This window comes from Phalaenopsis equestris, unplaced genomic scaffold, assembly GCF_001263595.1.
Source record: "Phalaenopsis equestris unplaced genomic scaffold, ASM126359v1 Scaffold216422, whole genome shotgun sequence".
NCBI classification, from domain to species: Eukaryota; Viridiplantae; Streptophyta; class Magnoliopsida; order Asparagales; family Orchidaceae; genus Phalaenopsis; species Phalaenopsis equestris.
The window spans coordinates 97,918-115,207 of NW_018235048.1; the positions used below are offsets into that span (position 1 = coordinate 97,918).

General features: G+C 32.6%; 1 protein-coding gene across 1 annotated transcript; it reads right to left on the minus strand.

The window, feature by feature from the left end:
- Positions 1 to 4,111: 4,111 nt before the first annotated feature.
- Positions 4,112 to 13,933, minus strand: LOC110037182 (mitochondrial substrate carrier family protein B-like). Its single transcript, XM_020741768.1, has 7 exons — positions 13,490 to 13,933; positions 8,972 to 9,148; positions 8,691 to 8,840; positions 5,531 to 5,632; positions 5,383 to 5,453; positions 5,188 to 5,255; positions 4,112 to 4,496 (listed from the first exon to the last, which is right to left on the minus strand). Exons 1-7 carry the CDS (start codon positions 13,763 to 13,765, stop codon positions 4,255 to 4,257), a joined length of 1,086 nt encoding a protein of 361 aa, XP_020597427.1. The 5' UTR covers positions 13,766 to 13,933; the 3' UTR covers positions 4,112 to 4,254.
- Positions 13,934 to 17,290: the final 3,357 nt, after the last annotated feature.

Here is a 17,290-nt window from a genome sequence, read left to right on the forward strand (position 1 = left end):
ATAATTTAAATAGGAGATTTTATAAGATATTGATGATATATTTATCTTTGAGGAGTCATTAGTCACTAATTCATCCTCCTGGGAGACATTTTTTTTTGTAAATAGTAGTTCCACAATTATTAAATTTGACCACAAACTGACACTATTCTGATATTTAGCTTAATTTAATAGACCTTTTATTTGACTAATAGGTTATGCATTCACATTTTAAGTTCTTCTTAATTCTTAATATAAGTTGCTAACATCTAACTTGCTAGGTTAAATTTGAACAAGACGAGTATCCTAAGTCCTTGCAAGATTAGTCCAAAAGTTATCATGGGATGAGTTCACCAAGTCCTTTGGGAACAAATTCTTCTAATATATCTTTTTGTTTCCAAAAAAAGTGATCCATTAAATTTAAGTAACATTAAAAATTCTAATTAAAAATCATCAAACTTCTGTTGTTATTTTGCTATAATAAAAATTTAAAAGTTTAAATTTTTTGCTATTTAATTTTAAGAAATAATAAACTCCAATTTTTTTTAAAAGTACTTTTTCCATAATTTAATTTCACAGTAGATTTTGATGTAACTGTTCAAGTTATTTCTATGACTTATGTTGGAGATAATTAATTTCAGAATTCTTTGCCATTATCTCCAAAATAACATCTAAGATTTTAGTAGATGAAACTTTTATGCTTCTAATTTTGATGAGTTTCTCACTAAGATCACAATGATGTTAGTTTTGCATCATGGTTGTGATCTTTATAAAAAAAATATAATACTTTGAAGGCCTTCGAAATAAGTTAGTTTATACATTAGAAGAGGTCAACAAAGTTATACCTTATTTTGAATAGCATTACCAATTTGCATAGGCTATTTTAAAAGTGTGCATGTAGAATATTTATTTCTATAAATAACTTACCTTTTTAGAGATTGGTAAGGCGGAGGGCTTCAATATTTTATTTTAGTGTTTAAGATGTTAATCTTGGCATTAGTCACTATGGTAAATTCTTGTATCTGTTGAGTTGACGTCTCCATGGTATATATTCAACCCAATTTATTGTAATCATTACAAAATTTGTGCAACTTCAAAATATTAAAAGCCAAAAGTAGAATTATTCATATTTTTGTACTATTCATGTTAAATGTGACTTTCATGGAGTTTCAATAACCCAATCAAAGCCTTTGGTAATTATAAATTGAGTGCATAACTAAAAACTTTCTATATAGACCTTGAGTGACTATAACCCGAACCATTACATGTTCTTAATCTTTGGCAATCCACATGTCTAGTTGAAAATTAATAATAAAGTGTGGAGAGTTTCTCAAATTTTTGCCTCATTCAAGAAAACCTACAAAACTTTTCAACTTCTGTAAGCTAAAGAATTGCGGCATATAATCAATGGATTTCTCAAAAATTAGCAAGTTTTTTATAAGTTTTGAGAATCATGGTATTGGTGCCTTGCTAAATGTCATGAAAAGTAGTTGACATTTCTAAGCATCACTATTAATAATGTGATATTATTTGATGATGTGATCAACTAGATCTATTTTTTTAAATTAATTTCAAGAAAACATTTTAAAATTTAATGGAGGTGAAGTTTTTGCTATTTGAGTTGAAAATATATTGAATGGTTGAGTTCAGCATTTTCCAATATGATGAGAAAGATGTTTGCATGGTACTCTTTTAAGGAGATGTCTTATTAAACTTTATAGTCAAGGCATGTGCTTTGAAGCTTAGTTGTAGTCTACGTATGGAAGTTAGCTTTACCTTGAACAGGAATTTCAACATGAGGGATAAAATAAATAAATAAATATGTGGGGTTGCCCTTGATACCCGCTCAAAAATTTTCTAAACCACTCTTGTTATACAACATCCAATTGACTCAATAGTTGGCCAATAACTAACAAAGTTCTATAATTCTGTAAGTGGATAGTCTTTTTAAAGGATGTTTCAGACTCTCATCGTAAGCATCATGAATACTTAAAACAAGATTGGATTCAAATATATTCATTGATGAAATCAAAATCATAACTTATAGGAAAAAAAAAAGAAATATAATGTAAATAAGGAACGAAGACTTTTTTTGTGGGAAAGGCAAACTAAAAGACAATATGTACTATTTAAATCCGTAATCTCATAATAGAAAACTACACGTTCAACTATGTCACAGGTAAGTGCACAAAAACATAAAGATTTCACTATAATATTGGAAAATACAAAATAATGTTAAGATATGCCTTCATGTGCGCCAACCTCAAGTCTAACCTCATATGTGCCAATTTAAGTCAAAATGTAATGCTAAAATAATGATTTCATTCAAGTTAAATAGCAAAAATAATAATAATAAATATTAGATGAAAAATGAATAAATTTATCTATATTTTAACTATCAAAATACATAAATATTTCATGAGAAGCTTTAGGGGGATGAATCTTTGAGAATTATGTATCTTGTGAAATTCATAAAGAGCTAACAAATTAGCTTTTATATGCCTTAGTAAGTTTTCAGACCAAGATGAGTAATTTTGACAACTTCAATTAGCATATTCATTAACAAGTTATCTTATTTCCATCACCTTCATTTTGTAATAAATATCAATTATCTTTAGACGATTTAATTTAGGGGATTTCAAATACATAGCACCCAAAACTTTTATGTTTATCTATCTCAAACCAAAATTTGCATAATTACAAATAACACTTTTTATCACCTTTTAAAAATCAAATCCATCTTTTCATTCACAGGTAAAATGTTGTGTAGAAATGAAAATTTAGGTGTGAGATACGTAAATCCATAAGATTTGGGTGCTATGTATCTAATTTTCTCTTTAATTTAATCGATGAAATCTTAGAACTGATTCTTAACAATATAATGACTTATCAACTCAGGCTTCATAAGCAAGCTTAATGCTATCAAACCAACCTAATGGTTTATTATTTTGTTACAAGAAAACAAGCTAGAATGTGGAATCACTCCTTTTTACTAATAAAACATAAAAATAATACTATGCCATGCCACCCATAAAACAACAATGACCAAAACATTAGACAAACTTCACCAACCAGAATATAAATCTATATGCTCGTAACCGAAAAATATACTCTCAAACGTTAATTACAAAATGAAAGCCTTCAATAAACAAAACTATGAAGGCCTTGAAAGTCAGCAATTGCAACTCCCAAAATTCTCTCTCGGTAATATTTTATATTTCTCAACTTCCTGGAACCTATTACAACACAAAAAAAGAAAAAATCAACAAATATATATATATATTTGTGTGTGTGTGCATGTGAGAGAGAGAGATCACGTGTTGTCAGTCGTGACATGTTGGTAGAGCAGCCTCTTTGAAGGACGCAAGTTCTCTTAAGTCACGAGTTTGAATCCCCCTCTGACCGGTTTGTCGGTAATGAGAGTGGTCCTCAAATAGTTAAGCACATGAGGCTGGTTGGGGGCTCGTATAATAGCCTTTGGACATGCTTTAAATATCTCTCTCTCTCTCTCTGTATGTATGTATGTATATATATATATATATATATATATATATGATCATATCTCACATAGAAGTACACATTGCAACATAAATTCCTATAATAATAAACCACAAATAAATGCACATAAGAAACAACAAAAAAAAAAAATAAACAAAATAAACAGTTTTTTTAACATCAATTACCAAATCTCAAAAATAAAACCAATAATACACCTCCATCAAAAGATGCACTCTTTGGCATTGAATTGAAACATTCAAAATTTGTTAGTTTCAAACCAGGTACAACTTGATAACAGAATACTATAATAACACACAAAATAAATTGTTAGTATTTCGAAGCATAGAACTTGCACAGCTCTGATTTGGCCGACATGCTTAATTAGAATAATTTTTTTAAATTTGTAACATCACTGAACAGAAGTATAAGAGTTATGAGATTTTATATATGCCAACAAAGTTCTCAAATTGAGTTACAATAATGAAGGCTGAACAGCACCAAAGGATCGACTCAATGAATAAACAATGAAGATGGAAAGGAATGTCAACATAAGTATGCGTAAAAATTACAGCAAATCAATAATCTATATCAGCAAATTTTCTCGTCGGGCTGGATAATCAATAACGGCTATATAAGGAGTCAAAAAGTCAAATTGTGGCAGCAACTACAAAATCTGCCACCATAGATTTTCTCAGGCAATCTGTAAAAACTCATTTGTCTAAAAAAGATATCAGCCATGAATATGGTCATGTAATGGTGTGCAAAGAAAAAATCACAGCATTAGCTGTTTCCAAAAGAACCTGATAGGAGGGATTTCAGAGTTTCATAAGTCATAAAAGCGATCCCAATACCCGGGACAACTTTGGAGTACTCGGGTAATATACCCCTGTATAAGCCGCGAAAGCCTTCAGAGCGCATGATGTGCTTAAATGTTCCGAAAATGCCTGATTTGTAGACGCGAGCTCTACCGGCTGCGCCTTCCAATTGCATCCGCCGTCTCACAAGATCTAAAGGAAAGGTCACTGCATGGCTCAGAAGATTAAAAAAAACATCAAAATATATCCAGAGATGTAGATTGAGAGCAAAAGTGGCAGATTAAGCTGGTATTAAAAAAAATTAATTTCAAAAATATAGAAAACTCAGAGACATTAACTAGCTAGAAACATTACATAAAATCCCAATGGTAGAGACATATTCATAAAAATCTTTAGTGGTCGGCCAGTGATATATGGGAACAGTGAACATATCATTTTTTTAAACTTTCCACAACTAGAAGACTTGGACATTAATTGAGCCAATTATATGGACTGCAAATGAAAGCAATATAAAAAAACAATAAAAGCTATTTCCAAGAAACAAAATAATATAAGCATTGGCAAGAATAAATGGAAAATACGGTTTTATAAACTAGGATTAGGCTAATGATAATGATGACAGTCAATACAGCGAGTAAGTTGTAATACAAACTATTCAAACAAAGAAAATAGTTCATTTCGCTGACTTCAATAATTTACCATCAAAATTCATTTCATGACGCACATAAAATAATCAGTAGCTGTAAATCCTGTTGTAATCTTACTCTATAATTGACTTTATTCGCTTCTATAATTTACCAAAATTCATCTCGTGTACAATAGAATGATCACCACTAAATAATAGTGAGAAAATTACCTGTAGGTTCCTGCAAAAAAAAAAAAAAAAGCGAGAAATTACCTGTTGACGAAGCAATTCCAGAAATGCTTCCACAAGCTAAACTAACCAAGACGTTAGAGTCCTCTGGCCTGGCATTGAAAGGCAAAAATCAATTTAAATGTTCCTAAATACTCATCCACCTACAAAGGCAAATGAATGAAGAATATTTTCAATATAATAAAAACTTATGACGGCTAAGAGAAAGCAAACGGTCACCTTCGCATCTGCCAGTTGTATCTCAAAGTCTCATAAACCGAAAAGCTGATGGCTATATTTGGGCCTACTCCCTGTAGATTACAAGCAGTTGCTAGCCAATTAATACATAAATAATCATGACTGGAATCAGCCAAGTAGATTATTTTACCATTAAAGTAGCTCCAAGACCTTTATACAGCCCCCGAACACCCTCATCTCTACAAATAGCCTTATGTGCGTGCCAGATGCCTTGATAATACGCATGATTTGTCTGCAAAGTAATAATATCTCTTGCTATAATATATTTCTACCTTCCATCAAGAAAGTATTAATACAAATTAATTTAAGACACCTCTCACTTGATTTCACTATAACCAAAATAATGTAAAATTGTTCCACAGGTAAATGTTACAGTGCCTTTTTATTTATTTATTTTTTTAGACTCGCTAATTTGTTATTTATCAATGTTATATCGGCCTGATTGTGGTTTTTTCATCCCTGCTTAACAACTTAACATGCCTACTATAAAAAATACCATGAAAATATTATAGCACGTCGCTAGTCTAGATAATTGTGAGTGCATTTTCAGTAAAAGAATCACGCTAGCAAAAACACCATTGTTGCAAACTATCCGATAACAAATACACACGTCTCCTAAGTTACTTTCTGATTACAGAGACCCAACATCTAAATTACCCCTGAATGTGTAACAGAATCAAGGAAACCAATGCTTGCTTTAGTGTTTGAAGCCTTCTTCATATTTTGGTTCCCTTAACAAAGCGAGTTGGCTTCCTCAAGGTCATAAAATGTGTTATCAAGGCATTGGGGATGCATATGTTCACCACTGTTGGTAAGCCTGAGGTAAATATCAGAGCACTCGAGTAGTGTGGCAATGCAGATGTGAAGCAGTGGTTGTTGAGGTTAGAAGCAAAGGATTTGAGGATGGAATAAAACAGTTCCAGAAGAATGGTGGTGATCGTGAGACAAGAAGAGTTGGTGGAAAAAAGGGCTAGGGTGAGGAAGAGGAGGGTGGAGGTGGCGAAGGAGGTGTAGTTCTAGGCGTGAATGAGTTGTTGACCATGGTGGATGAAGTGGTAGTAGTACTCAACAAAAAAAATAAGCATCAACACAGGAGGCGGGAGAGGGCGTGGTAGTAGATGGAGCTAAGGGACATAGATCAGAGATGATGGGTAAAAGGATACATGATCATTCTCTTGATGAAGAATGTCATAAGTAACTGAGTGCAAGGTCCATTGATCAAATTTAATCGAGAAAATTAACAGAGCAATTGTGATAGTGACCAAAATGAAGTAACTTTGAAGGACCAAAATGAAGTGCTTTTAAAAATATGGGCCCATGAAAAGTATGATGTGGCTGACAAACTAGGTGACATTTATCCTAAAAAATAACCCATCAATTTCACATAATTATACAAGATCTACAACTAACCTACATGGCTTATGATTCCAATCTCAGAATAACATGATGCCAAAATATCCTTCGAATTTTATAAAAATGTAATCCCACAAAATCAGATATATAAATTGTTGGGGGGCATTTACATACATTCCATCCAATTCTTATGTATTTACATAAAAATGACTAAACTTTATTTTTTACATTTATACCACCCAAATCTTTCATAAGACATCAAAAATACCACTATTTAAATTAAAAAAAAACAAAATACACCTTTCATATATAGGTAAGATGGTATGCAAGTAAAAATTGAAGTTTAGGTGTTAGGTATGCAAATCTTCCTAATTGTTAACTTGCTTTTTTTCTTCATTCTTTCAATAGATCAACATTTTTTTTTAAACTTTTGTCGTCAAATATACACTTCTAATCTTAAGCGGAGAATTTCCAAAACTATAGTTGGATGTAGTTTTGGAAGATACCTGAGTTTCTTATGATCAATGTCGTATATTTAATAATAACATCACAACTTTTACCCATACAAGTAATACCGGAAACTAATGCATGATCTAATCAATCATGAACACTAGTCAATACCCCCCCTACCAGCTCATCTCTCAAACATAAAAACACGGACATCCATATATGAACTATGAGCTAAAGAGAAATTAACTATCTTCATCAAACTCCTCACTCTCTCTGATATAATATACTCAAACCTTAACTATAATATTTATGAGACCATCTACGGAACACTTTCTTGCTCCCATCTATAATTCGCTGATTCCTTCCTAGCACCTACCAAAAATTATGGGCCCTTCATAATGCTTTGCAACCACGCACCTAGCACTTTTCAAATACCCTACCCAATAATAATTTTGATCCATATGAGATTCTTCATAGCCATAAACTACAAGACCTGAAGATAACTATTATAACCCACTAGAAAAGAGTCAAACGACAAAGTGATGAATTTGCATATTTTAGTGAATAATATAAAAATTCAGCCAGTGATGTCTTTCTAATAGTTTTTGAAGTCCTACAAGTTCACCAACTAGAATATTCAACAAAAAATATGAAGTCAAATCCTAACAATCAGTCTCAAAAAGCTTGTGGGATGCCCTAGTATTGTTTCCAGGTCACATATCTCTAGGGTTCTAAGATTAGACTAACTCAAGACTGTTACATTAAATTTAAAATAAAAGAAATGCATTTAGATGGAAATCATTCTCGATAAACATATGGATCATGATAGATATTAACAAACGCAAAGGATTTAAGTTGAATCAAACCTTCAAATAGATCCAGATCCAGTAATAAAAAGTGCAAGTAGCAACCATAATACACAAATGGTAATAAGCAAATCAAACACTATTTGAAATCAAAATAAAAGGATTTAGTTGGTAGAGGACCAAAGGTATCAGTGGATTATAATGTCAAAGAAAAAACTAAGGGCTTATTTGGAATCATTCTTTGTTTTATTTATTTATTTTTTGTTTTAAAAAGTAAGTTTATTTAGTATATATTTTAAGAGTTATAATATTTTGTTTTTAAAAACAAATGAACTTGTTGTTTTAAAAAAACACTCAAACCAGCATTTCAGTGTTATGAGTATTTTTAAAACACCCGCCACCATCAGAAAGATTTTATTTCGAATCAAAATATCAACAAAATGAAATAACAATAAAAAATAAAAATGATCCCAAACAGGTTGTAAGTTCTTAGAAAGAAGATAAAATAGAAGTTTTAGATTGCTGCAGAAATTGTCTCATGGCTAAGCATTTAGCTTCACATTCAAAAACTCATGGAACATATTTATACATTCAGCTAAAACATTTAAAAGCACAAGGAGCTAAGAAGATCAAATATCTGGAATACAAAAATAAATGCATTTGACATTCTTGACAAATTACCTGTGCAGCAAGACGAGTTCTCACCAAGTCCAATGGGTATGTGAAAGATGCGGCTGTCATTCCAGCCAAACCACCACCCAATAACCGAACAAAAACATCAGTACTTCCATATTGATTGCCTTCTTCCAGCCCAGGAAGCAAATGAAGCAACTAACAGAAATATAAGCAGAATAAATGAACATTTCAGGAGATAAAGAGGCATTGAAATAAAAAGCAAAATGCATCATAAAGCAATTTGGAAACTGATGAGGCACTCTTAATCTACAAGTTTTCGCACGTACAATTTTGTATCGATCATATGCATAGAAGCTGATGGAGGAATAAGGAAGCCTGTGCACAATTGTAACCAAATTCCCTTTCCAAAAGGCTCTAAATCCTTCTTCACGAACTATACGTGAGGCCTCGTGCAATATACTAGCCTTTTTTAAAATTGCAGCATTAGAGTGCATGCCCTGCACCTGAAAAAAAAGTAAAAAAGGGGCATTAGATTGACCAGCAAAAATAAAGAATTTTAAGCAAATTCACATATGGCCGATACAATTGACCAAACAAACAAATTGCAATTATATTTTAGTCTGCAATCTACTCAAGCACAAGGCTCGTACCTATAGCATTATATGGAGAGGGGTTCGAGTACATAATCTTGCCCCAGCTTTAATAAAGAGATTACTTCTAGATTTGGGCCAATGAAGTTGCAACCAAGCTATCAAATTGTCGTACATACAATGCATCCTAAGGTTTGACAAAAAAATGGATCTCTAAAGCAGGATGAAAACCACTAGAGCTGAAGTTTGAAGCTTGCTCAGAGATCAAAGCGTGCTTGAAAATTAAGTTGGTGTTTTGCTTAGATTAAGCTCTGACAAAGAAAATGAGCCAAATTTATGGAAACAGTTAATTTTTAATCCAGTGAGCTATATGCCAATTTATCTGGCACAGAATTAGATCAAGATGCAATTTTTTTATAGATTTAGTCAAGATGCAATTTTTTTAAAAAGTTAATAATATCATGCATAAAAGTATATTAAGGAAACTTTTAAAAGTCGCTTTTGCTTAGCACAATTGTTAAAGTCTATCTTATGTTGCCTCTTTGTGTAAGGGTGTTGGGTTTGAATCTTGCTAAAAATCAATTCTTGTTTTTAATCAATTGTATTTTTAAATCCGATGGTGATAGTGATGAAAAGTAATAATTGCCCATTTTATTTAATAAAAGGCTCCAATTTTAGCATAAAGTTAATCCTTCTCATTGCCCTCATCTCCCCAGCTCCTCTTCTCATAGATGATAAATCATCTTATGCACTTTCCTCACTTCTCTCTCGTCTCAACCCTCAACTCTCTCACTAACTCTTTTTTTTAAGAATAAATCACTTATTTTGTGAAGCTTTTGTGGTAATGTATCTCATATAGTCATTTATTATGCATAAAAGGAGGATCACTTAATTGAGTTATTTCTATAATAAGTTGCGGGTGAGATCCCTCTTAACCCCTTTGCTTCTATCAATATTAATATAAGTTGTAAATGGAAAATAATTTCTCTTTAGTAGCTTAGGGTTCATAAGAGGTGGCTGTAACTGTCTGTAAATAAATCATGAAAAAATTACACCCTACAAAGCATTGAAAGTTATTGCGGTCACTATAGATTTTTCACTTCTAAGCCAACTAATACTTAATAGCCATTATACTTTAGCATATCTCATTAAGAAAAGCCGCTTGTTGCCATTAAAGAAAAAAGAAACACTAAAATGCAAAAAAGAAAGCTGTGGCCTAATAGAAGTGCGTCAACTGTCCATATAATAAAGATGTGAAAAATTATCCCAAATGAACCCTGAGCTTAGTTAGTTATGATTTGAATGCTATCTCAATTTTGGTAGATTATGATGCTCTATTATTTTGTTTCTCACTGATTAACTGCATGTTTAGATTGCTCAAATTTATTTGTTAAGAAGTTCAATAACTTCTTAGCTCACAGGCTTGATTACTTATTTGCTATGTTCATGTCATTTTTGGCTAAAAACTATTTAAAATCCTTAGCCCCAGATAATGTGTTCAACTGACTTATAAAATGAGTATTTTATTTTTTACGTTAAACATCTTATTTCTCTAATTAAAGAAGGGGAAAAAATAAAAATTAAAAAAGAAGGGGATCACTTATATGAGTTATTTTTATAATCAATGACTAGTGAAATCCATTTAAATTATTTTTTTTGTCACTATTTTAATTTGAGTTGAGAGAAGAAAATACTTTGGTAGTAGCTTAGCTTATGTAGTTATGACTTTTTGTTTTATTGGTTTATACTAATTCTAAGATGTTCTTTTATTCTATTTTGCAATGACGATACATATTTAATTTGCCTTAGTTTATAGCATTACTTTTTTTAGCTCTACCGTCTATGTTGCTTAATGAGCTTGTAGAAGCACTCAATTGTAATCTTATGTTAGTCTCAAGATCTTAAATTTCTTAGATTGTAATCTTTGCAATGCAAAAATAGAAGCACTCAATTGTAATCTTATGTTAGTTTCAAGCTCTTAAATTTCTTAGATTGTAATCTTTGCAATGCAATAGTTCAATATTTTGTATATTGTTGTCATTATAACTTTTATATAATGCAATATTAACAAGAGTGATACAATGTCTATTTCTTGTGATATCAACTTATTCGAAAATCAATGTGGCAATAATTCAAACCATCCCCGTACTGACAATAAAATAATAAAGATTGATAGAGTGGGAGAAGTTACTATAATAGAGAAGGTGAATGTAGGTCAACAGTTTGGAATTGAAATGGGATTTCTAATAAAGAAAATGAAAGTGACTACAAAAATGGAAATGCAATCATTGTGACAAGTTGGGAAGCAAAAAACTGTAACATTTTAATGGGCAGGCATTTCATGATTCATCATTACAAAAAAGCTAATCATGAGAGGAAAAAAGCATAAACACTTTGATCCAATCACTGGGAACCTTAAGAAGAATGGATTAATTGTACCATTAGCTTTGATCATAATAGGATAAAAAAATATTTTTGCTATGATGATCATTGTAAATGAGCACCCATTCATGATGTTTGAAGATTTATAGTTTGACATTCTAATGATATCAATATATTTAAACTATCACAATATTTCTAGATTCACCTTTGAAGAAAAGTGTATTAGGGTTTTGGAATCCATGAAAGAGAAACCTAAGAATTTAATGTAAGTTAAAAAGAATTTCTCGTTAAGGGCTAAAACTCAAACCAAATGGTAGGTTAAACGTTCCTCACCAAACATGATGAAGGTATGATTGACAATTTCAATCAAGGTTTATTAATGATATAGATCTGTTGCACATAAGGTCAATGATTTCTGAGGCTATTAATGAATTTTACAATTCATTGATCTTTAAAAAATGTTAGTGAAATCACCCTGGAATCTAGATAATGAAACAATTAATGAATTAGCTGCTAAAAATTTGCAGTCATTATTTAGGAGTCAGATTATCAGAATATGGGATTTTTTTTTTCATTTTCATATTGTGATGCTCATATTAAAAATTCAATGGTTCATGATGGTTTCAAAAAAAAATAGAAAAGTAATTGAGAAGGATGATACAGACATTTACAATTCCAACAAATTTAATGAATTAATGATAAGGTCGTTAAAGTATGTCATTGTGTTCTCTATATATTAGGATGAATAAATGATAAGGTCGTTAAACCCCACTTACACTATCACTAACATCAAGCTAGCAATGAAAGTAACGAAGAAGTACGAAATGCTTTGTACAAACAAGTGAGCTAGCAATTTGAGCATTAGACCTTACAAAACTACATTGTTCAAAGTTTACACTTCCACATATCCAGCCAAACGCAGAGAAACTGGCATTAGTGGCCTTGTGCATGTTTCCAATTGTCAAAAATGTGTTCTAGTGCCACCGCTTCAATTATATGTTTCTGATAAACAGATTGAATATGAATGCTACATTTATAGAGTTATTATTGCTAATAAGCTGAATGTGGAAAAGTATCCTTGTTCAAAACAGGAATTTAGCTAGTGTTATTGCATATCGAGGTATGAGGTTTGCATCCAATCTGACCAAATAAAATAGATTAAACAAAAGTTGAGTTGACCTACAAGGTTTTTTATACTCCTTTACCAAAATTAGGGTCAAATGCAAAATAAACCAGCAATATATTATGCTCGTCTTCGCCCCAAACTCCCTACCAAGTGCTACAAAATCAAATGACCAACATATACAAGTGATTAATGTTGTTGTGGCTCCTGGGAACTCAAAAACCTTGCCAAATGTTTGGGGGAAAAAAACCTATTTTGCAGCACCAGTTTATGTTTAGGGTGGGCAATTGCACGGCCTGAAAATTGAGATTTTGCCCACCCCTGAAAATTGAGACTTCTCTATATATGTAGTAAAGTTTGATATTTTTCATTATCCAGATTAGGCAATTTAGTACATTTGCAAACCCTAGCTAGATCTCGCCCATGTTCATACTATCAAAATTCAGGCATAAGAAAAAAAAGTAAAAGTTGATTTCTAAACTATCTAAGAAGAAAAGGGAGATGATGAGAATGTTGAATGAAAAGCAGGAAGCCTTTGTCATTCAATGAATTCTTACATCACAAGCATTTGATGATTAATGTCGGCTGCACACCACATTTACCAAATAGTCAGGCAAATCCGATGTCCGATGGTGTCAAAAAAATAAAAATAAAACTTTTGAAAAATAGAACCACACATAACAAAAATTCTAACCAAACAGAGGAAATAACCTCCATAGCTTCAGGAAAAAAAAAATCGCAGAGATTACTTGGAGAAGAATGGTAAGACGACCGAGAGGAGCCGTGCAGGTCTTGCTGACGACCCCGGCAAGACCTCCGGCGAGAAGATGCGACAGAGCCCCAACTTGTGGCTGCTGCTCGAGCTGCGAGTGGCGCTGTGCGGAATACTTTCGCGCGGCAGCACCGTTCACGGCAAGCTCACCGGCGGCCGTTTTGGCGGCGGATGCCGCACAGCTATGGACGGCGCCGAAACTCCTCTGCCCTCCTCCTTCCACCACCATCCCTACCCGCGCCTCGGTTTGCATCGCCCTCCTTCCAAATCTGAATAACCCCGCCGCAAACCCTACGACTAAAATTTGCACCAAATCAAAGCAGATCCCTAACTATTCTGGAGCCCTCGCACCTCGCACCTCGCACTTTTCGATTCCAATACGCGCCCTCTGCGGAGTATTTTGGAGCTTATTAGCCGCAGTCTGCCATTAGCTTTGGAGGGTTATAAATAATTTGCATATCTTAATTATTTATTTATTATAATAACTAAGAAGTATTATTTCCTTTTTTTGCTTTAATATCTCGAAACTGTATTTTGGTTGACATTTTCTCCAGCATCAAAATAGGGATGGTTGCGACATTTGAGCCTCCATCGAAAGCTCACGTGATGGAAATCATCGGTCTATAATTAAACAAAATTGTTTCTTTTGATTAAGAGCTCTTTTGGGGCAGCTTATAAGTGCGGGCGACGTTTTCAAAACGTCACTTCACCGTTTGAAAAATACATTTCGGTAGCTTATCTGAAAATGTGATTAGATTTTTACACTAAACGCAACATTTCAAGATAAACTGATTATCTGGATAAGCACAAACTGTCTCAAACACACCCTAAATTTCTAATTAATTGTGATAAGAAAAGTATCAATTATTTTAGTTGATAAAATTCTCAATTATATTAAAGTCAAACGTTTTTTAATTTTGTGGATATTTAGAATTGAGTTCATGATTATTTATATTTTATTGATTCAATCTTAAGACTATATTTACTTGATTATGCTTAATATATAAATACGATAAGTTGTCTCAAAAGAAAATTTTGAGTAGTTTTTATATCGAAGAGCATTAATTTATGGGTTATTTGATTTAGTCCGAGATGGTTTGAATTACAAATTCATGAATGTAAAATTTTGATTGTTTGATTTTAAGAAAATAAATGTAATGTAAAATTGTAATGAATTTCAAATCCTACATTTAATTTCTTTTTTGGCGTATTTCAAATCTCTTAGATTTGAGCAATGTCTGCATGCACTATAAGATGGTTTGAATTACAAATACATTAATGTAAAATTTGATTGTTTGATTTTAAAAAAATAAATGTAATGTAAAATTGTAACGAATTTCAAATCCTACATTTAATTTCATTTTTGGCGTATTTCAAATCTCTTAGATTTGAGCAATGTCTGCATACACTATATTCTGTGTAACACAATCATCGGCCAGCACAATCACTATAAATATGTAACCAATCATTGTGTTATTGTACAGAACATTATATCAGGAGTTCTAAAACAGTTTGCGTTCAGAGTCTAATGGTGGAGCGTCACGTGTCAAGTGCCCCCCACCCTAATACATTGGTATCGGTCGTAGTTAAAAACAGTGGAGTCCTCTTGACACGTGGTTCCCCACCATTAGACTCTGAATGCATCAGGTGTCCTGATGTAATATTTTTTTTCTTCATTATTCAAGAGTTTTATACTATTTTTTCTTTTTAGCGTGTACAGTGAATGTATATATAAATAATACATTTTATGCTTATGAATAACAAAATTTATTTGAAATACATCATATTTATTTTTACTATATTTTTTGCGTTTCATTTACCTTTTTAGCAAATTAAATAACCCTTAAATTACTATTATTATTTTGGCTGTTCTATAGTTGCCACGTGTGCTTGCGGTTTGTACAGGGAATGCTATATGCTATCCTGCACCGAGTCATTAGGGATACGTTCATCGAGAATTAGTAACAGCTGCAAGCTGTTGATGAGGATCATTATGATCATTATGGTGCTCGTGCAGGATAACGAACCGGAATAAACCCTAAAAAAGGGAATATCCGCCGTGGAATCCGAATGTTCTCCGGCTGGCGCGAATAAAAATAACGGTGGAACCGACCAAATTTAAACTCAATAAATAAAAATTTTCTTAATTATTTTACAAGTTACCTTCCGGCGAAGCTGTTTTTTCATGGATTTATAGAGCTTCTCAATAAATCAAATTTCAACAGGGCAAAAATATTTACATATATACCATTTAATATATTTTTATTTACATATTTATCACCTAATACTTTAGTCATTGGAGTTGTTTTTAGGACATTTACATAGCTTCCACCCAAATTTTATGTATTTACATAACTTATCTATATTATAATTATCCACTTAAATAAGTTTTAAACATAATAAAATTTATTATTTTCTAAATACATGCAAATATAAATATGAAAGAATGTCAATAAATATTTTCTTAATTAATCAACTATTTCGAGCAAAAATAAGATGCTCTTGTTTAGCTTATTTTTAAATCAAGCTCAAAAATATTGTTTGTGTTCAGCTCACTTGCCTTATAAATGAATTGAACTTGATTATTTGTGAACGACGAGCTTTTTTTACAGACCAATCATCACTGTGCTCGACCGAAAAATGATAATACTCATCAATTTAAAGGCATTTGAATACGTGGCACACAATTGCTATACATTTACAATTTGAGGAACAAAATTAAAGAGAGCTTCTGTTGAATATACTATGATGCATCAAAAGAAATCATTATCACATGTATAATCATGACAATAAATTTCATGAAAAATAAAAAAGGGTTGTGAAAAACGACAACAATAAAATGAAAAACTGGATCGAGAAAAATCGCGAACCAGAAAAGAACTGCGGAAACACACAGATTTACGTGGTTTTGCAAATTGCCTACGTCCACGGAGTTGCAGAGGATTTTATTAGTTTGAGGATTACACACGTAGATCACCTGGATGATTACAAGAAATAACTCTCCCTCCCTCTCTCTCTCTCTCTCTCTCTCTCTCTCTCTCTCTCTCTCTCTCTCTCTTCCTCTTGAGCCACGTGAGAAAAAGATGGAAAAAAGACAAATCCAAGACAAAAGCAAATCTTTTTTACTTCCATTTACTCCCATGCTGCTTCAGCCGAAGGGAGAGATAATCTCATGGGTTTTGCAATTAGCTTATTTAGAATAAGCTAGCAAAGCCCATTTAAGAAAGAAATTGTTGTACGCGGAGAAATGTTTACGCGGTACGTGGGACTTGGTTTGCGAGCAAAGCACATGGTCGGATTCTCCTTTTGCTGAAGGCGAGAGATTAAATTTGGGAGGAGATCTTATTAAGAAGCAATTTAATTAATTTGCTAATAGATCATTGGAACAAGCTCCACTAAACGCAACAATTCTCTCACTTGGAGACTAGGACACTGATTGCATTATCTACTGTCGGCGTCGTCTTTTTTTTCAAACGTGATATCCTCCAGCTCTACAACTCAAAGCTCTTGTTTTTAAGCTAGAATACTAGTTGAAATTGAGTACAACTTCAACTTCTCAAGAGTAACACCCTTAGTTGAAATATCATCGTCAACATAACTTTGTATCTTCAAGCTCTTTCCTAAGGGCCCGTTTGGGGCAGCTTATAAGTGCGGGCGGCGTTTTGAAAACGCCGCCATACCGTTTGGTTCACACTTTTTGGTAAATTATTTAAAACAGCGTTTTGTATTTCCTAAAAGACGCCGCGCCCGCGGGCGCCCCCCCGCCCCCCCGCCCCCC

What these genes read in the sequence shown, in the direction of transcription:
- LOC110037182 (XM_020741768.1), bottom strand. Translation starts at nt 13,765, where the DNA reads ATGCAAACCGAGGCGCGGGTAGGGATGGTGGTGGAAGGAGGAGGGCAG. An exon ending in GTCTTACCATTCTTCTCCAA is followed by an intron (nt 9,149 to 13,489) that starts GTAATCTCTGCG and finishes CTTTTTTTTCAG; the next exon opens with GTGCAGGGCATGCACTCTAA. An exon ending in TACAACTGGCAGATGCGAAG is followed by an intron (nt 5,256 to 5,382) that starts GTGACCGTTTGC and finishes TTTCAATGCCAG; the next exon opens with GCCAGAGGACTCTAACGTCT.